General features: G+C 45.3%; 1 protein-coding gene across 1 annotated transcript in view; it reads left to right on the top strand.

The window, feature by feature from the left end:
* HTRA3 (HtrA serine peptidase 3) overlaps positions 1 to 20,946 on the top strand; it is an 84,036-nt gene that overhangs the window by 30,536 nt on the left and 32,554 nt on the right. The window contains exons 2-6 of the mRNA XM_038745350.1: positions 2,769 to 2,868; positions 8,602 to 8,824; positions 11,045 to 11,239; positions 18,518 to 18,550; positions 20,163 to 20,277. Coding sequence (XP_038601278.1) covers positions 2,769 to 2,868; positions 8,602 to 8,824; positions 11,045 to 11,239; positions 18,518 to 18,550; positions 20,163 to 20,277 — 666 coding nt within the window. The remainder of the gene's footprint in view (positions 1 to 2,768; positions 2,869 to 8,601; positions 8,825 to 11,044; positions 11,240 to 18,517; positions 18,551 to 20,162; positions 20,278 to 20,946) is intronic.

Below are 20,946 nucleotides of genomic sequence, written 5' to 3'. Positions count from 1 at the left end.
CTTGGGCAAGTCACTTAACTTCCTGGACCTCAGTTCCCTCATCTGTCAAATGGGGATGAAGATTATGAGCCCCACATAGGACAACCTTGATTACCTTGTATCCCCACAGCGCTTAGAACAGTGCTTGGCACACGGTAAGTGCTTAACAAATGCCAACATTATTATTATTATTATTATTATTATTATTATTATTATTATTATTATTCAATGCAGGTGCTATGGGAAGGGAAAGGAGGTAGGGTGGGGGGATGGGGAGGGGGAGAGGATTGGGGGGGCTCAGTGTGGAAAGACCTCCTGGAGGAGGTGAGCTCTCAGTAGGGCTTTGAAGGGAGGAAGAGAGCGAGCTTGGCAGATGTGCGGAGGGAGGCAGGGAGGCCATTCCAGGCCCGGGGGATGATGTGGGCCGGGGGTCAATGGCGGGACAGGCGAGAGCGAGGCCTGGTGAGGAGATTAGCAGCGGAGGAGCGGAGGGTGCGGGCTGGGCTGGAGAAGGAGAGAAGGGAGGTGAGGAACGAGGGGGCGAGGTGATGGACAGCCTTGAAGCCGAGAGTGAAGAGTTTGGATGCCATATCCCTATTTCACATGGGAATCACAGACTTAAGTGGGATGGTGAGCCCACTGTTGGATAGGGACCATCTCTATATGTTGCCAACTTGTACTTCCCAAGCGCTTAGTACAGTGCTCTGCACACAGTAAGTGCTCAATAAATACGATTGAATGAGTGAAATGGAGGACGGGTATTGAATCCTCATTCTACTACAGAGGAAACTGAAGCCCAGAGAAGTGAAGTGATTTACCACCGATCTCATGGCAGCATAAGGAGCAGCAATGCCTAGTGGCAAGATCCCAGGTTTGGGAGTCAGAGGTTGTGGGTTCCAATCCCGGTTTCGCCACTTGTCTGATGTGTGACCTTGGGCAAGTCATCTCACTTCTCTGTGCCTCAGTTCCCTCATCTGTAAAAGGGGGATTAAGACTTTGAGACCCACGTGGGACAACCTGCTTACCTTGTATTTACCCTAGCGCTTAGAACAGTGCTTGGCACATAGTAAGTACTTAACAAATACTGTAATTATTATTACTATCATTATTGTTATTATTCTGATTATTATGGCAGACCAGGGGCAGAGCCGGGATTGCAACCCAGGTCCTCTGTCTCCCAGGACTGCACTCTTTTCATTAGAATCAATCAATCAGTCATATTTATTGAGCGCTTACTGTGTGCAGAGCACTGTACTCAGTGCTTGGGAAGTACAAGTTGGCAACACATAGAGACAGTCCCTACCCAACAGTGGGCTCACAGTCTAGAAGGGGGAGACAGGGAACAAAACCAAACATACTAACAAAATAAAATAAATAGAATAGATATGTACAAGACAAATAAATAAATAGAGTAATATGTACAAACATATATATACAGGTGCTGTGTGGAAGGGAAGAAGGTAAGATGGGGGGGATGGAGAGGGGGACGAGGGGGAGAGGAAGGAAGGGGCTCAGTTTGGAAAGGCCTCCTGGAGGAGGTGAGCTCTCAGTAGGGCCTTGAAGGGAGAAAGAGAGCTAGCTTGGCGGATGGGCAGAGGGAGGACATTCCAGGCCCGGGGGAGGACATGGGCCGGGGGTCGATGGCGGGACAGGCGAGAGCGAGGTATGGTGAGGAGATTAGCAGCGGAGGAGCGGAGGGTGCGGGCTGGACTGGAGAAGGAGAGAAGGGAGGTGAGGGAGGAGGGGGCGAGGGGATGGATGGACAGCCTGGAAGCCCAGGGTGAGGAATTTCTGCCTGATGCGCAGATTGATTGGTAGCCACTGGAGATTTTTGAGGAAGCAGCGTGGCTCAATGGTAAGAGCCTGGCCTTGGGAGTCAGAGGTCATGGGTTCAAATCCCTGCTCCACCAATTGTCAGCTGTGTGACCTTGGGCAAGTCACTTAACTTCTCTGCGCCTCAGTTACCTCATCTGTAAAATGGGGATGAAGACTGTGAGCCCCACATGGGGCAACCTGATCACTTTGTATCCCCCTCCAGCGCTTAGAAGAGTGCTTTACACATAGTAAGTGCTTAACAAATGCCATTATTCTTCTTCTAGACTGTGAGCCCACTGTTGGGTAGGGACCGTCTCTATATGTTGCCAACTTGTACTTCCCAAGCGCTTAGTACAGTGCTCTGCACACAGTAAGCACTCAATAAATACGATTGATTGATTGATTCATTCATTCATTCATTCAATGAATGCGCTAGGGAAGTACAAGTCGGCAACATATAGAGGTGGTCCCTACTCAACAATGGGCTCATGGTCTAGAAGGGGGAGATCGACAACAAAACAAAAAATGCTCTTGTGGCCTTGGAGGAGTGGTGTGGCCTAGTGGAAAGAGCCCAGGCCTGGGATAGGGACCGTTTCTATATGTTGCTGACTTGCACTTCACAAGCGCTTAGTACAGTGCTCTGCATACAGTAAGCACTCAATGAATACAATTGAATAAATGAATGCATGGGAGTCAGAGGATGTGGGTTCAAATTCCCACTCTGCCACGTGTCTGCTGTGTGGCAAGTCACTTCACTTCTCTCAGCCTCAGTTCCCTTGTCTGTAAAATGGGGATGAAGACTGTGAGACCCACGTGAGACGGGGCTATGTCCAACATGATTAGCTGGTATTTACCCCAACAGTTAGAGCAATGCCTAGCACCTAGCAAGCGCTTAACAAATCCCACAATTATTATTATCATCACTAGGCCGCACCGCTTCTTATTAACACACCCAATTCTTTGTGCCAGTACAGGTGAGCAGCAGCTGAGCAGTCCGAGATTCAAGTTCAACTTCATCGCCGACGTAGTGGAGAAGATCGCCCCGGCCGTGGCTCATATAGAGCTCTTCTTGAGGTGGGGCCCGGAGCTTTCCCTCTTATTCCCTAAGTCTCTTGATTTGTTGTTTTAAATTTAATAATATATTTTTAAGCACCTACTATGTGCCAGGCACTGTACTAAACACTGGAGTAGAGACAAACGAATGAGTTTGGACCCAGTCCCTGTCCCACGTGGGGCTCACGGTCATCCCCCTCTTCATCCCCCCATCTTACCTCCTTCCCTTCCCCACAGCACCTGTATATATGTATATATGTTTGTACATACTTATTACTCTATTTATTTATTTATCTTACTTGTACATATCTATTCTATTTATTTTATTTTGTTAGCGTGTTTGGTTTTGTTCTCTGTCTCCCCCTTCTAGACTGTGAGCCCGCTGTTGGGTAGGGACTGTCTCTATGTGTTGCCGACTTGTACTTCCCAAGTGCTTAGTACAGTGCTCTGCACACAGTAAGCGCTCAATAAATATGATTGATTGATTAATCCCCATTTTACAGAGGAGGCAAGAAGTGAAAGGACTTGTCCAAGATTGTACGACAGACAAGTGGTAGAGCCGGGATTCAAACCCAGGTCCTCAGCCTCCCGTACTCGCCTCGATCCGCTAGGCCATGCTGCTTCTCATTTCAGACTTTCAGCCACCCCTTCTGAACCACGAGCTGCCTCCCTCATGGATCATAATGATAATAATAATGATGGCACTTATTAAGTGCTTACTATGTGCAAAGCGCTGCTCTAGTACTGGGGAGGTTACAAGGTGATCAGGTTGTCCCGCGGGGGGCTCACAGTCTTAATCTCAATTTTACAGATGAGGAAACTGAGGCACAGAGAAGTGAAGTGACTTACCCAAAGTCACACAGCTGACAATTGGCAGAGCCGGGATTTGAACCCATGACTTCTGACTCCAAAGCCCAGGCTCTTTCCACTGAGCCATGCTGCTTCTCTGCCCACCCAATCAACTTCCATCCACCCCACCACTTAATAATCAACCATATTCATTGAATACTTAATAATAATAAATAATAATAATAATGGCATTTATTAAGCATTTACTGTGTGTCAAGCACTGTTCTAAGCGCTGGGAGAGATACAAGACTATCAGGTTATCCCATGTGGGGCTCACAGACTTAATCCAACTTTTACAAATGAGAGAACTGAGGCACAGAGAAGTGAAGTAACTTGCCCAGAGTCACACAGCAGACAAGTGGCGGAGCTGGGATTAGAACCCATACCTCTGACTCCTAAGCCTGGGCTCCTTCCACTGAGCCATGCTGCAGAGCACTGTACTAAACACTTGGGAGAGAACAGTAAAACTGAGTTGGTGGACATATTTCCTGCCCACAAGGAGCTTCCAGCCTAACTAATAATAATAATAATGGCATTTATTAAGCGCTTACTATGTGCAAAGCACTGCTGTAAGCGCTGGGGAAGTTACAAGGTGATCAGGTTGTCCCACGGGGGGCTCACAGTCTTCATCCCCATTTTCCAGATGAGGTAACTGAGGCCCAAAGAAGTTCAGTGACTTGCCCAAAGTCACACAGCTGACAGTTGGCAGAGCCGGGATTTGAACCCGTGACCTATGACTTCAAAGCCCGGGCTCTTTCCACTGAACCAAGATGCTTCTCTAAAGAGGAAAGTGCTTCCTCTAGGCTGTAAACTTGTTGTGGATAGAGAATGTGTCTGTTCTATTGTCCTCTCCCAAGTGCTTAGTTCAGTGCTCTGCACGCAGTAAGCGCTCAATAAATGTGACTGACTGACTGACACCTAGCACCAAATACTAATAATAATTCTTCACCTCCTCTTCTTCCTCCTCCTGGCTTACTGTGTGCCGAACACTATACTAAGCACTCGGGAGCATTCAATACAATGCAGTTAAGCAGTTAGGCAGAAATGTTCCCTGCCCACAAGGATAATAATAATAATAATAATAATAATAGCATTTATTAAGGGCTTACTACGTGCAAAGCAGTGTTCTAAGTGCTGGGGAGGTTACAAGGTGTTAAGGTTGTCCCACAGAGGGCTCACAATCTTAATCCCCATTTTGCAAATGAGGTAACTGAGGCACAGAGAAGTGAAATGACTTGCCCAAACTCACACAGCTGACAATTGGCGGAGCCAGGATTTGAACCCATGACCTCTGACTCCAAAACCTGTGTTCTTTCCACTGAGCCACGCTGCTTCTCTATAATAGGATACTTAAGTATTATTAATAGGATCTTACCCACTGTTGGGTAGGGACCGTCTCTATATGTTGCCAACTTGTACTTCCCAAGTGCTTAGTACAGTGTTCTGCACACAGTAAGCGCTCAATAAATACGATTGATTGATTGATTGATCTTAGAGTCTAATAATTATTATCATTTGTATGATTCAGCCATGGGGGAATAAGATGTAGAAACTTTGGTTCGGAACTCTCCGACAGTCTTCGTGTGGCCTCCTATCCAATCACTTATCCTCTCAATCAATCAATCAATCAATCGTATTTATTGAGCGCTTACTGTGTGCAGAGCACTGTACTAAGCGCTTGGGAAGTACAAGTTGGCAACCTATAGAGACAGTCCCTACCCAACAGTGGGCTCACAGTCTCTCCTTCCATTATTGCTGTATCAGCCTCCTCGCTGACCTCCCTGCCTCCTGTCTCTCACTCATTCAATCGTATTTATTGAGTGCTTACTGTGTGCAGAGCACTGGACTAAGCGCTCCCCAGCCCAGTCCAAACTTCACTCTGCTGCCCGGATCATTCTTCTGCAATAACCTTCAGAATGTGTTTCCCCCCCCTCAAGATCCTCCAGGGATTGCTCATCCACCTCAGCATCAAACAAAAACTTGTCACCATCGGCTCTAAACCAGTCAGTCCCCTCGCCCCCTCCTACCTCATCTTGCCACTCTCCTACTCCAACTCAGCCAACAGACTCCGCTCCTCTGGTGCCGCTAATCAATCAATCAATCAATCGATTGTATTTATTGAGCGCTTACTGTGTGCAGAGCACTGTACTAAGCGCTTGGGAAGTACAAGTTGGCAACATATAGAGACAGTCCCTACCCAACAGTGGGCTCTTAGTCTATCCCACCTGTCACACCACCGACCTCTCGCCCACATCCTGCCTCTGGCCTGGAACTCCCTCCCTCCTCAAATCCCCCAGTCAATAACTTTCCCCCCACTTCAAAGCCTTATTGAAGGCCCACCTCCTCCCAGAGGCCTTCCCAGACTAAGACCTCCTTTCCTCTTCTCCCACTCCCTTCTACGTTGTCCCGATTGCTCCCTTTTTTCATCCCCCATCCCAGCCCCACACCACTTATCTCCACAAGCATAATTTATTTCTATTAGTGTCTGCCTCTGCGCCTCTAGTCTATAAACTTTTTCATTCAATCGTATTTATTGAGCGCTTACTGTGTGCAGAGCACCGTACTAAGCGCTTGAGATGTACAAGTTGGCAACATATAGAGACGGTCCCTACCCAACAGTGGGCTCACAGTCTAGAAGGGGTAGACAGAGAACAAAACAAAACATACTAACAGAATAAAATAAATAGAATAAATATGTACAAGTAAAATAAATAGGTACAAACATATATACATATATACAGGTCACATCAGCAACAAGTGGCGGTGCCGGGATTAGAACCCAGGTCCTTCTGATCCCCAGGCCTGAGCTCAACCCATTAGGCTATGCTGCTTCAAGCGGAGGACCGCTCCCAAATTATGATTTTAACCAGTTCTGCTTTTAACTTTGTTCTTTCCTATATTATTCCTTTCCCTGAAGGTCTTGAGGATTGTAGTAAATGACGTTGTTCGATCGGACTTATTGAGCGCTTACTGTGTGCAAAGAACAGTAATAAGCGCTAACATTACTAACATAACTACAACTAACGTACAACGTACAACTACAACGTACAACTGACATAAACTTGTTGTGGGCAGGGAATGTGTCTGTTTTTATTATTGTACGGTACTCTCCCAAGTGCTGAGTGCAGTGTTCTGCACACAGCAGTATGCGCTCAATAAATAAGTTTGACTATTGAGTGCTTACTGAGTGCACAGCACTGTACTAAGCACTTGGGAGCAAAATGTGAAGTTAAATCTGGGGTTCTTAAAGCTGGCTCAAGTACAAGTTTCTGCTATTCATTCATTCAATCGTATTTATTGAGCGTTTACAGTGTGCAGAGCACTGTACTAAGCGCTTGGGAAGTACAAGGGGAAGCAGCATGGCTCAGTGGAAAGAGCCTGGGCTTTGGAGTCAGAGGTCATCGGTTCAAATCCCGGCTCCGCCACTTGTCAGCTGTGTGACTCTGGGCAAGTCACTTCACTTCTCTGGGCCTCAGTTCCCTCATCTGTAAAATGGGGATTAAGACTGTGAGCCCCCCATGGGACAACCTGATCACCTTGTAAACTCCCCAGCACTTAGAACAGTGATTTGCACATAGTAAGTGCTTAATAAATGCCATCATTATTATTATTATTATTACAAGTCGGCAGCATATAGAGACGGTCCCTACCCAACAATGGGCTCACAGTCTAGAAATCTTATATAGTATCTAGATTAGACTGGCAGCTTGTTGTGGCCAGGGTATGTGACTCTTGACCTATAGTATCCTCTCCCCATCCTCCCCCCTCCATCCCCCCCGCCTTACCTCCTTCCCCTCCCCACAACACCTGTATATATGTATATATGTTTGTACATATTTATTACTCTATTTTATTTGTACATATTTATTCTATTTATTTTATTTTGTTAATATGTTTTGTTTTGTTCTCTGTCTCCCCCTTCGAGACTGTGAGCACACTGTTGGGTAGGGACCGTCTCTATATGTTGCAAACTTGTACTTCCCAAGCTCTTAGTACAGTGCTCTGCACACAGTAAGCGCTCAATAAATACGAATGAATGAATGAATGAATGAATAAGTAGTAATTATTATTTTTATTATTACCTGTGCTTGACCCATAGTAAGTGTGTAATAATAATAATAATGTTGGCATTTGTTAAGCGCTTTCCATGTGCCAAGCACTATGCTGGGGTAGATACAAGGTCATCAGGTTGTCCCCCGTGGGGCTCACAGTCTTAATCTCCCTTTTACAGATGAGGTAATTGAGGCACAGAGAAGCGAAGTGACTTTCCCAAAGTCACACAGCTGACAAGTGGTGGTGTTGGGATTAGAACCCATGACCTCTGACTCCCAAGCCTGGGTTCTTTCCACTAAGCCACTCTGCCATCATATTATTCTTGTTATTATTATTTCCAGTACTTGACCCATAGTAAGCACTTAACAATAATAATAATAGTAATAATGATGGCATTTGTTAAGCACTTACTATGTGCAAAGCACTGTTCTAAGTGCTGGGGGGATACAAGGTGATCAGGTTGTCCCACATGGGGCTCACAGTCTTAATCCCCATTTTACAGATGAGGTAACTGAGGCTCAGAGAAGGTAAGTGACTTGCCCAAGGTCACACAGCAGACATGTGGAGGAGCTGGGATTAGAACCCATGACCTCTGGCTCCCAAGCCCGAGTTCTTTCCACTGAGCCACACTGGTTCTCAATAATTATTGTTATGTCAGGTGAATGACCCCATAGTAAGCGCTTAACAAATACTATTATTATCATTTCCAGGGCTTGAAACACAGTAGGCGCTTAACCCATACTATCATTATTATTATCATATATGTATTATTAATAATATTATTATATTATATTATATGTATATTCTAGGTTACCATTTCATTATTACTCTTCTTCTCCACGCATGGGTCAGGCATCCGCTGTTTGGGCGGAACGTCCCCCTGTCGAGCGGGTCGGGGTTCATCGTGTCGGAGTCGGGGCTGATCGTGACCAACGCCCACGTGGTGACCAGCTCCAACGCCGCCTCGGGCCGGCAGCAGCTGAAGGTCCAGCTGCAGGACGGACACACCTACGAGGCGGCCATCCAGCACATCGACAAGAAGTCCGACATCGCCACCCTCAAGATCAACCCCAAGGTCGGTCATCCCGAGGCCGGGTGGGGCGGAGGCCGTCCTTCTCTCTCTTCGGAGTCAATCCGTCACCAGATCCTGTCGGTCTCACCTTCCTAGCCTGGCTAAAATCCACCCTTTCCCCTCCCTCCAAACTGCTACCACGTTCATCCTCTCCCACCTAGATGACTGCATCAGCCTCCTGGCTGACCTCCCAGCCTCCTCCTGCCTCTCCCTGGTTCAGTCCAAACTTCACCCTGCTGCCCGGATTATCTTTCTACAAAAACATTCAGGACGTGTCACCCTGCTCCTCAAAAATCGCCAGTGGTTGCCCATCCACCTCCTTATCGAACAAAAACTCCTCACCACTGTCTTCATTCATTCATTCATTCATTCAATCGTATTTATTGAGCGTTCACTGTGTGCAGAGCACTGTACTAAGCGCTTGGGAAGTACAAGTTGGCAACATATACATATATAGCTTCAAAGCTGTCCATCTCCTTGCTACCTCACCTCCCTTCTGTCCTTCTCCCTCCCAGCCCGCACCCTCCACTCCTCTGCTCCCGCTAATTTTCTCCCTGGGCCTCCATCTCACCTGTCTTGCCAGTGAACCCTGTCCCACAACCTGCCTTTGTCTGGGAACACCCTCCTTCCTCAAATTCCACAGACAATCACTCTTCCCCCCTTCACAGCCCTACTGAAGCCTTTCTGAGAGGCCCATCTCCTCCAAGAAGCCTTCCCAGACTAAGCCCCGCTTTTCCTCATCTCCCACGTGCGTCGCCTTGACTTGCTTCTTTTGTTCTTCCCCGCTCCCAGCCCCACACCGCTTATGCCCATCTCTTTCATTTTATTCATTTGTATTGATGACTGTCTGCACCCCTCTAGACTCTAAGCTCATTGTGGGCAGGGAATGTCGCCATTTATTATTGTAGTGTACTTTCCCAAGCACTTCGGACAGTGCTCTGCACATAGTATGTGCTTAAAAAATGAGATTGAATGAATCAGTGAATCAATCAATCAATCTGGCTGTCAGGTGGTGTGGTCTAGGGAAAAGAACCCCTGCCTGGAAGGCATTCAATTGTTCAATTGTATTCATGGAGCACTTACTGTGTTCCAAACACTGTACTAAGCGCTTGGGGGAGGGCAGTACAATGACAGAGAGACACGTTCCCTGCTCACAAGGACACAGTCCCTGTCCCACATGGGGCTCACAGTCTTAATCCTCACTTTCCGGATGCGGGAACTGAGTCCCAGAGAGGTGAAGTGACTTGCCCAAGATCCCGCAGCAGATAAATGGCAGAGTCGGGATTAGAACCCAGGTCCTTCTGCCTCCCAAGCCCAGACTCTATCCATTAGGCGACGCTGCTTCTCCTCTTTAACAAGCATGCAACAGTTAGCAAACATTCGCGTGATTGGAAACCACGTGGCCACCTCAGTGGTGATTTCCTCTAGACCGGAAGCTTGTTGTGGGCAAGGAATGTGTCTGTTTATTGTTCTCTTGTCCCCTTCCACTCAGGGGTGATTTCCTCTCATAATAATAATAATGGTGGTATTTGTTAAGCGCTTACTATGTGCAAAGCACTGTTCTAAGCACTGGGGGGATACAAGGTGATCAGGTTGTTCCACTTGGGGCTCCCAGTCTTAATCCCCATTTTACAGATGAGGTAACTGAGGCACAGAGAAGTGAAGTCGCTTGACCAAGGTCACACAGCTGACAAATGGCAGAGCCGGGATTCGAACCCATGACCTCTGACTCCCAAGCCCGGGCTCTTTCCACTGATCCACGCTGCTTCCCCTGCTGTAGACAGGAAGCTTGTTGTGGGCAAGGAATGTGTCTGTTTATTGTTCTCTTGTACCCTTCCAAATGCTTAGTACAGCGCTCTGAGCCCAATAAGTGCTAAATAAAGAAGAAGCGTGGCTCAGTGGAAAGAGCCCGGGCTTTGGAGTCAGAGGCAATGGGTTCGAATCCCGGCTCCACCACGTGTCTGCTGTGTGACCTTGGGCAAGTCGCTTAACTTCTCTGAGCCTCAGTTACCTCATCTGTAAAATGGGGATGAAGACTGTGAGCCCCACACGGGACAACTTGATCACCTTGTATCCCCCCAGTGCTTAGAACAGTGCTCTGCACATAGTAAGCGCTTAACAAATGCCATTATTATTATGATTATCTAATTATCTGACGTCCACACCAGATGGCGATCCCCCTTGTGAGTTTTCTCTCTTTTTGGCTCTCCCTTCCTCCCCTAGAAAAAGCTTCCGGTGTTGTTTCTGGGTCATTCGTCTGACCTGCGGCCTGGAGAGTTTGTGGTGGCCATCGGAAGCCCCTTTGCCTTACAGAACACGGTGACCACGGGAATCGTCAGCACGGCCCAGAGAGACGGGAAGGAGCTCGGCCTGAAGGACTCGGATATGGACTACATTCAGACGGACGCCATCATCAACGTGAGTCGGGGGCGCCCGGCCAGGCGAAAGCCACCAGGACTCATGTTCAGGACCTTTAAAATAATTATTGGGTTTTTTTTTTAATGGCATTTATTAAGCGCTCACTATGTGCAAAGCACTGTTCTAAGCGCTGAGCACTGCTTTTGTTAATTGCTTATTATGTGCCAGGAGCTGAAATAGCAACAATAATAGTAATAATAGTAATAATGGCATTGGTTAAGTGCTGACTATGTGCAAAGCACTGTTCTAAGCGCTGGGGGGATACAAGGTGATCACGTTGTCCCCTGTGGGGCTCATAGTCTAAATCCCCATTTTACAGATGAGGTAACTGAGGCTCAGAGAAGTTAATAATAATGATGGCATTTATAAAGCACTTACTACATTTAAAGCACTGTTCTAAGCACTGGGGAGGTTACAAGGTGATCAGGTTGTCCCACAGGGGGCTCACAGACTTAACCCCCATTTTACAGATGAGGGAACTGAGGTTCAGAGAAGTTAAGTTCATTCATTCATTCAATCGTATTTATTTGAGTGCTTACTGTGTGCAGAGCACTGTACTAAGCGCTTGGGAAGTACAAGTTGGCAACAAAAGTGACTTGCCCAAGGTCACACAGTGGATCGCTGGGGTGGATGCAAGCAAAGCGGGGTGGACACAGTCCCTGTTTCATGGGGGGGCTCATGGGGTCCATCCCCATTTTACAGATGAATTGAAGTGACTTGCCCTAGGTCACACAGTAGAGACGTGGAATGGAGATTTGTAGGGGGAAGCAGTGTGGCCCAGTGGACCTGGGTTCTCAACCCGGCTCTGCCACTTCTCTTGGGCCTTGGGCAAATGGGACCTTGGGCAAGTCCCTAAGCTTCTCTGAGCCTCATTTCCCTCATCTATAACAAAAATAATAATAATAAAATAATAATAATAATAATAATATTTGTGGTATTTATTATGCACTTATGTGCCAGGCACTGTACTAACTGGTGGGGTCAATACAGATTTATCAGGTTGGACAAAGTCGTGTCCCATATTGGGCTCGCAGTCTCAATCCCCATTTTCCAGATGAGGGAACCGAGGCCCAGAGAAGTGAAGTGACTTGCCCCAGGTCACACAGCTGACAAGTGGTGGAGCCGGGATTTGAACCCATGACCTTCTGACCCCCAGGCCCGGACTGTACCCACTAACCATGGGGATGGAGACTGAGAGCCCAATATGCAACATGGACTACGTCCAACCTTTCATTCATTCATTCATTCATTCATTCATTCAATCATAACTATTAAGCACTTATTGTGTGCTGACCACTGCACTAAGCACTTGGGAGAGGACAATCCTCCTCCCCATCCCCCAAGCCCTACCTCCTTCCCCTCCCCGCAGCACTTGTATATATATATTTGTACAGATTTATTACTCTATTTTACTTGTACGTATTTACTATTCTATTTATTTTTTTAATGATGTGCATAGAGCTTTAATTCTATTTGTTCTGATGATTTTGACACCTGTCTACGTGTTTTGTTTTGTTGTCAGTCTCCCCCTTATAGACTGACAGACTCCCCCTTAAGCACTAGGGTAGGTAGAAACTAATCAGGTTGGACACAGTCGGTGTCCCAAATGGGGCTTATCAATCAATATCAATCGTATTTATTGAGTGCTTATAGACTGTGAACCCGTTGTTGGGTAGGGACTGCCTCTATATGTTGCCGACTTGTACTTCCCAAGCGCTTAGTACAGTGCTCTGCACACACCAAGCGCTCAATAAATATGATTGAATAAATAAATGACAACAGAACAGTAAACAGACACATCCCCTGCCCACAATGAGCTCACTACCAGTCTCTACCCCAGGGTCTAGAACAGTGCCTGGAACATAATAAGTGCTTAATAAATACCATTTTTTTAAAAAAAGAAGCGTCTACATTTGGGGTCAGAGGTCATGAGTTCAAACCCTGGCTCTGTCAGTTGTCAGCTGTGTGACTTTGGGCAAGTCACTTAACTTGTCTGTTCCTCAGTTGCCTCATCTGTAAAATGGAGATTAAGACTCTGAGCTCCCCGTGGGACAATCTGATCACTTTGTAACCTCCCTAGCGCAGAACAGCGCTTTGCACATAGTAAGCACTTAATAAATGCCATCATTATTATTATTATTATTATTATTCTGAGAAGGAAGGGATGTTACAGTGGCATTTATTGAGTGTGGTGTGCTGTACTGAGCACTTCAGAAAATGCCAGCAGAAGCCCAACGACACGTACGCTCGTTGTAAGCAGGGAACGTGCCTACCAACTCTGCTATATTTTGCTCTCCCAATCTAGTTACGTCAGATGAGGATTATTAATGTGGGACCGTCTCTATATGTTGCCAACTTGTACTTCCCAAGCGCTTAGTACAGTGCTCTGCACACAGTAAGCGCTCAATAAATACGATTGATATTGATTGATAAGCCCTATTTGGGACACCGACTGTGTCCAACCTGATTAGTTTCTACCTACCCTTAGTGCTTAATATAGTACCTGGCAAATAGTAAGCGCTTAACAAACACCATTAAAAAAAGAAAACTCCAAAGAGCTTAGTATAGTGCTCTGCACACAGAAGGCGCTCAGTAAATACAATCGATTGACAGACCAGACCTTGGAAGTCCAGTTCTCAGAAAAGCTTTTCCCAACATGTAAAGGAATACCGGCTCATTGGCAGAGGGAATTTTAGCTTATCGGATATCCTGGATTGCTCCCTGTTGGTCTCAGCCCTTGGAAATTTGTATTCATAAAATGAGCATTAGATGAAACCAACTGGATTATCTTATTAATAATAATAATAATAATAATAATGGCATTTATTAAGCACTTACTATGTGCAAAGCACTGTTCTAAGCCCTGGGAAGATTACAAGGTGATCAGGTTGTCCCACGGGGGGCTCACAGTCTTCATCCCCATTTTACAGATGAGGTAACTGAGGCTCAGAGAAGTGAAGTGACTTGCCCAAAGTCACACAGCTGACAATTGGCAGAGCCAGGATTTGAACCCATGACCTCTGACTCCAAAGCCCGGGCTCTTTCCATCGAGCCATGCTGCTTCTCCGGATATTGTTATTGCATGATAACAATAATAATAATAATAATAATAATAATAATAATAATAATAATAATGATAATATGGTAGTTGTTAAGTTCTTACTATGTGCCGAGCACTTTTCTAAGCGCTGGGGTAGTTACAAGGTAATTAGGTTGTCCCACGTGGGGCTGACAGTTTTAATCCCATTTTACAGATGAGGTAACTGAGGCACAGAGAAGTTAAGCGACTTGCCTAAGGCCACACAGCAGACAAGTGGCGGAGCCGGGATTAGAACCCATGTCCTCTGACAATCAAGCCTGTGCTCTTTCCACTAAGCCACTCTGCATCCCCAAGAAACCCCAGCACTTAGGTCAGTGCTTGACGCATAGTAAATGCTTCTAGACTGTGAGCCCACTGTTGGGTAGGGACCATCTCTATATGTTGCCAACTTGTACTTCCCAAGTGCTTATTACAGAGCTCTGCACACAGTAAGCGCTCAATAAATACGACTGAATCAATGAATGTACTTCCCAATCACTTAGTACAGTGCTCTGCACACAGTAAGTGCTCAATAAATACGATTGAATGAATGAATGAACAAATGCCATCATTATTACTATTACTTGAGCCTTTTCCAAACCAGTAAAGTGAGATGACGCCTTGTTTCCCTCAGGTTTCGTATTTTATTAGAGTTGGAAATTTTCTCACAGGAAGGAAAACATAAATTGGTTTGGGAAGTGGCTTAGCACTTAGTACAGTGCTCAAGCGCTCAGTACAGTGCTCTGCACACAGTAAGCGCTCAATAAATACGATTGATGATGATGATGCTTAAATGCTGTACCTTTCTCCCCACTGACTCGTTGGAATCTTGAGATTCTCGCTAGAAATGCTAAACAAAGAAGCCTTTGGGGAAAAAAGCAAGAACAGCATAACGCCCACGGGACAGGAAGTTGCTATAAAGGAACTCTCTCGTTTTTGACTTTTTTGCCTCCTGCAAAACTAAAATAATCAATGGAATCACTTGGAATCTTCTCCAGGGCTTAGAACAGTGCTCAGCGTAGTAAGTACTTAACAGATCCCGTTCGTGGCCTAGTTTTATTGTCTGTCTCCCCCTTCTAGACTGTGAGACCGCTGTTGGGTAGGGATCGTCTCTATATGTTGCCGACTTGGACTTCCCAAGCGCTTAGTACAGTGCTCTGCACACAGTAAGCGCTCGATAAATACGACTGAATGAATGAATAAATGAATGACTAGTGGAAAGAGACCGGACCCAGGAATCAGAGGATGTGGGTCCTAATCCTGGCTCTGCCACGTGTCTGCCATGTGACCTTGGGCAAGTCACTTCACTTCTCTGTGCCTCAGTTGCATCATCTGTAAAATGGGGGTTAAGACTGTGAGCCCCACGTGGGACAACCTAATTACCGCGTATCTCCCCCAGCACACAGAACAGTGCTCATCACATAATAAGCGCTTAACAAATACCGTCATTATTATTATTATTGTGTGGGACAGGGACTGTGTACAACTTGATTAGTAGCTTGTAGTTATCCCAGCACTTAAAACAGTGTTTGGCACATAGCACTCACAAATGCCGTATTTATTATTATTATTAAAATTAATTGATAATAATATTTATAATGATGATGATGGGATTTGTTAAGCGCTTACTATGTGCAAAGCACTGTTCTACGCGTTGGAGCACTGTTCTAAGCGCTGGTTAGCAACGAACTTCTAAGCAGAGACAAGGTCAAAAGGTTTTGTCCAATGCACTTTGATCCAAATTTTATAGGTGAAGAGTCTACAAATATGGGAAAAGAGGGCCAAGGCACAGTGGGTTGGAAAATTGTCTCTCCGACATGATGCTTTTCCCCGAGAATCTGCAGTTTCCGAATGAATTTCCCTGCTCAGAGAAACTCAGGCCGACATATCCTAAGGCTCAGTATTTTATTGAGCACCAGTATTTTATTTGTTAAGCACTTACTATGTGCCAAGCACTGTTCTAAGTGCTAGATAACAATAATAATAATGATGGCATTTATTAAGCGCTTACTGTGCCAAGCACTGTTCTAAGTGCTAGATAATAATAATAATGGCATTTATTAAGCGCTTACTATATGCAAAGCACTGTTCAAAGCACTGGGGAGGTTACAAGGTGATCGGGTTGTCCCATGGGGGGGATCACAGTCTTCATCCCCATTTAACAGATGAGGTAACTGAGACCCAGAGAAGTGATTTCCCCAAAGTCACACAACTGATAATTGGCAAAGCCAGGATTTGAACCCATGACCTCTGACTCCAAAGCCCGTGCTCTTTCCACTGAGCCACGCTGCTTCTCTAAGCTTGTTGTGGGCAGTGAACATGTCTACCAACTATATTATATTGCACAATATTGTATATTGTATGGGAGAAGCAGTATGGCGTAGTGAATAGCTCACCAGCCTGGGAATCAGAAGGTCATGGGTTCTAATCCCGGCTCCGCCACTTGTCTGCTGTGTGACCTTGGGCAAGTCACTTCACTTCTCTGAGCCTCAATTCTCTCATCTGTCAAATGGGGATTGAGACGGTGAGCCCCACGAGGGACAGGGATTGTGTCCAATCTGATTCAGTGCTTAGTACAGTGCCTGGCACAAAGTAAGCGCTTAAACATCACATAAATAAATGCCACAATAATACTCTCCCAAGTGCTTAGTACATTGCCTGCACACAATAAGAGCTCTCTATATACAATTGATTCATATTTATTGATTACTTATTCTGTGTACTAAGCTCTTGGGAGAGTACAATTCAGCAAAGTTGACTGACATGTTCCCTGCCCCCAAAGAGCTTACCGTCTAGAGGAATCATGAACCCTGGAGACATTTCTATCCTAAAGGGGTTATTGTAATTCAATTTTAATCTCTCTGAGGGCAAGAATTGCCCTTTCTGTCGTATGTACTCTCCGGAGCACTTAATAATACTAATTATAACACTAATAATTGCGGTATTTGTTGAGTGCTTACTATGTGCCAAGCACTGTACTAAACAGCGGGATAGATCGAACATAATCAGGTCCCACATGGGGTTTACAAAGTAGGAAGAACAGATACCACAGCCCCATTTTGCAGAGGAGGGAAGTGAGGCACAGAGAAGTGAAGTGACTCACCCAAAGTCACACAGCAGACAAGGGGCAGAGCCGGGATTAGAACCCAGGGCCTCTGATTCCTGGGCTCGTGCTCTTTCCACTAGGCTGTGTTGCTTTCCTACCGGGCGCTGCACACAATAAGCACTCAGTAAATACCACTGATAGATTTTATGCGTAGTGAATTCTCCCAAGGGATTAGTACAGCGTTCTACACCCTGTGAGAATGTGAGCTTCTCAAGGGATGAGGTCTGGGTGAAATTCCCACCTGCGTACTTTTTCCCAGCGCTTAGTACAGTGCTCTGTGCTCAGTAAGCACTTAATAAACACTGTTACTAGCAGATCATCATCATCAATCGTATTTACTGAGCGCTTACTGTGTGCAGAGCACTGTACTAAGCGCTTGGGAAGTACAAGTTGGCAACATATAGAGACAGTCCCTACCCAACAGTGGGCTCACAGTCTAAAAGACTGTTCAATAAATGCCATGAATTAAATGATATGAATATTTAAGTTATCTTTGGTAGCAAGGACCATTGAGTGGAAGCTTTATTATCCATTATTACAATTGGAATTGGAATCAGTAAGCACTGTGGCCTACTGGAAAGGTCTGGCATTCAGAAGATCTGGGTTCCAATCCCAGCCCTGTTAAGTGTCTGTTGGGTGTCTTTGGTTAACTCACTTCACTTTCCTGGGCCTCAGTTACCTCATCTGTAAAATGGCGATTAAGACCGTGAGTCCCATGTGGGACAGAGACTGTGTCCAATTATTAGCTGTGTGACTTTGGGCAAGTCACTTAGCTTCTCTGTGCTTCAGTTCCCTCATCTGTAAAATGAGGATTAAGACTGTGAGCCCCCCGTTGGACAACCTGATCACCTTGTAACCACCGCAGCGCTTAGAACAGTGCTTTGCACATAGTAAGCGCTTAATAAATGCCATCATTATTATTATTATTATTAACTTGTATCTACCCCAGCACTTAGTACAGTACCTAGCACATAATAGTGAATGAATGAAAGAATAGTAAGAGCTTAAAAATACCATTAAAAATGTAATTATATTTTTTTTCTTGAAATGGAATAGAACGAGGAAAGTTTAAATCTTTGCCTTGTTTTCACAGTATGGAAATTCCGGAGGACCGCTGGTTAATTTGGTAAGTGTACCTTCACAGGTTGGTTCGTAATTTACTTTTCATTTGGGGAGGACCTGGGGGGCTGTGAGGTGATAAATTTAATTCCCTATTTCCCAAGAGGCCTTAATCCTGTGGCACATGCTCAGGGCTTTGTTTTCCTGCACGGGAAAGGAAATGGAAAGGTCATTCCCAGAATCACAGCTTTCCCTCATCTGCAGAATTTTAGTTTGTTTTTGCAGGGAGACGTTTCTACAGTCAATTGCTCCTCCCCGTGACATGATAGTATTCACCGGGGACAGAAAAAAAAGGGGAAATTCTGCAGGTTGGGGTGGGGGGGAGTCTCAAACAACCAGGAAACTCTCAAACAACCAGGAAACCGACTGTGCAAAATGTCCCATGGAAAGATATTAGGAGTTGAGGAAAGAAATCCAGTCAGTCAGTCAGTCACTCGTATTTACTGAGCGCTTGCTGTGTGCAGAGCACTGTACTAAGCCCTTGGGAGAGTTTGATAGAACAACATAAAAGATACATCCCCTGCCCACAACCAACTATGCTGTGGGAGAGTACAATAGCACAATAGAGCAGACACATTCTCTGTCCATAATGAACTTACAGTCCAGAGGGGAAGACAGACAACATAAATAATTAAAATTGCAGACATTTAAGTGCTGTGGGGCTGGGAGAGGGGATAATAATAATATTATTATCATTAAATTATTATTATGGTACTTACTAAGCATTTTTTCAGTGCCAAGCACCATTCTCAGCACTGGAGTAGATACAAGTTAATCAGGTTGGACACAGTCTTTATCCCACATGGGGCTCACAGTAGTCTCAATCCCCATTTTCAGATGGGGTCACTGAGGCCCAGAGAAGTAAAGCGACTTGCCCAAGGTCACACGTCAGCCAAGTGGCAGAGGCGGAATTAGAACCCAGGACCTCCTGACTCCCAAGCATGGGATCTATCCTCTATGCCAAATGGAGAGGGTCAGGGTGACATCGAAGGGAGTTGGAGAAAAAGGATAGCGGGCTTAGTCAGGGAAGGGATTAGGTCTTCTAAGTCTATTCTCTTCCAAGCGTTTAGTACAGTCCTCTGCACACAGCAGATGCTCAATAACAGCTATTGAGTAATGAAATCTCTATGTATCTTAGCATTATTTATGGTATGTAATGTATATATACATTATTGTATGTATGTAATATATATCAGAGTGAATAATAAAAATCTGCATCATAATAGAGCGCTGTTTTTGAGCCGACAATTTCACCTTCCTTAACCTTTAAAAACAGCACATCTGAGTGAATTTCTTGGGAAGTCGAGCAGCCTACCTTAGAAAGCAGGTCACATGGTATATCCCATGTTTATAACTAGATTAACGCAGATGAGAGAATAAAATTGGAAATTGGTAAAGAACCTTGCCTCAAGACCATTTTTAGAAAATACCAACGGCATATCTTACTGGAAAAGCGGTTCTTTCTTGATAGGTGGTTTTTAATTTTTTGAATTGTTGAATTTTAATTGTTAATTGTTAAAATTGTTAATTTTTTGAATTGAATTTTTGAATTTTTTGAAAGGCAGTACGGTTTACTTTCCAATCCTCGGATAACCCCTCACACAGTTCTCTTTCCACAGGATGGAGAAGTAATTGGGATAAACACTCTGAAAGTGACGGCTGGGATTTCCTTTGCGATTCCCTCAGACCGTATTAGCCAGTTCCTCACGGAATCGCACGACCAGCCAAATAAAGGTAAAAGCCACCGAGGGAGCGGGATTCAAGGCTCTGAGGTCACCGTCCACGGCCTCTGAGCCGTGACTTTGGGCTAGTCACTTCACTTCTCTGTTCCTTTCCAGTTCACTCTTCTGCAGAATGAGGATTCAAAACCTGTTCTCCCTCCTACTTAGATGGTGAGCCCCATGTGGGACCTGATTTATTTTGTACCTACCTCAATGCTTAGTACGGGGCTTGGAACATAAATAATAAGAACAATTATGATATTTGTTAAGCACTTATTTCATTCATTCATTGATTCAATCGTACTTATTGAGCGATTACTGGGTGCAGAGCACTGTACTAAGCGCTTGGAAAGTACAATTCAGCAACAAATAGAGACAATCCCTACCCAACAATGGGCTCACAGTCTAGAAGGGGAACAAGTAAACAGTCTTACTATGTTCCAGGCACTGTACTAAGCGTTGGGGTAGATACAAGCAAATCAGGTTGGACACAGTCCCTGTCCCAGGTGGGGTTCACAGTCTCAATCCCCATTTTACAGATGAGGTAACTGAGGCCCAAAGAACTTAAACGACTTGCCCTAGGTCAAAGAGCAAACAAGTGATGGAGCCGGGATTAGAACCCATGATCTTCTGGTTCCCAGGCCCGGGCTCTAGTGAGTAATTAACGGATACCACTATTATT

This window comes from Tachyglossus aculeatus, chromosome 4 (genome assembly GCF_015852505.1).
Source record: "Tachyglossus aculeatus isolate mTacAcu1 chromosome 4, mTacAcu1.pri, whole genome shotgun sequence".
Lineage (NCBI taxonomy): Eukaryota > Metazoa > Chordata > Mammalia > Monotremata > Tachyglossidae > Tachyglossus > Tachyglossus aculeatus.
This window is presented reverse-complemented; position numbering and strand designations above follow the sequence as displayed.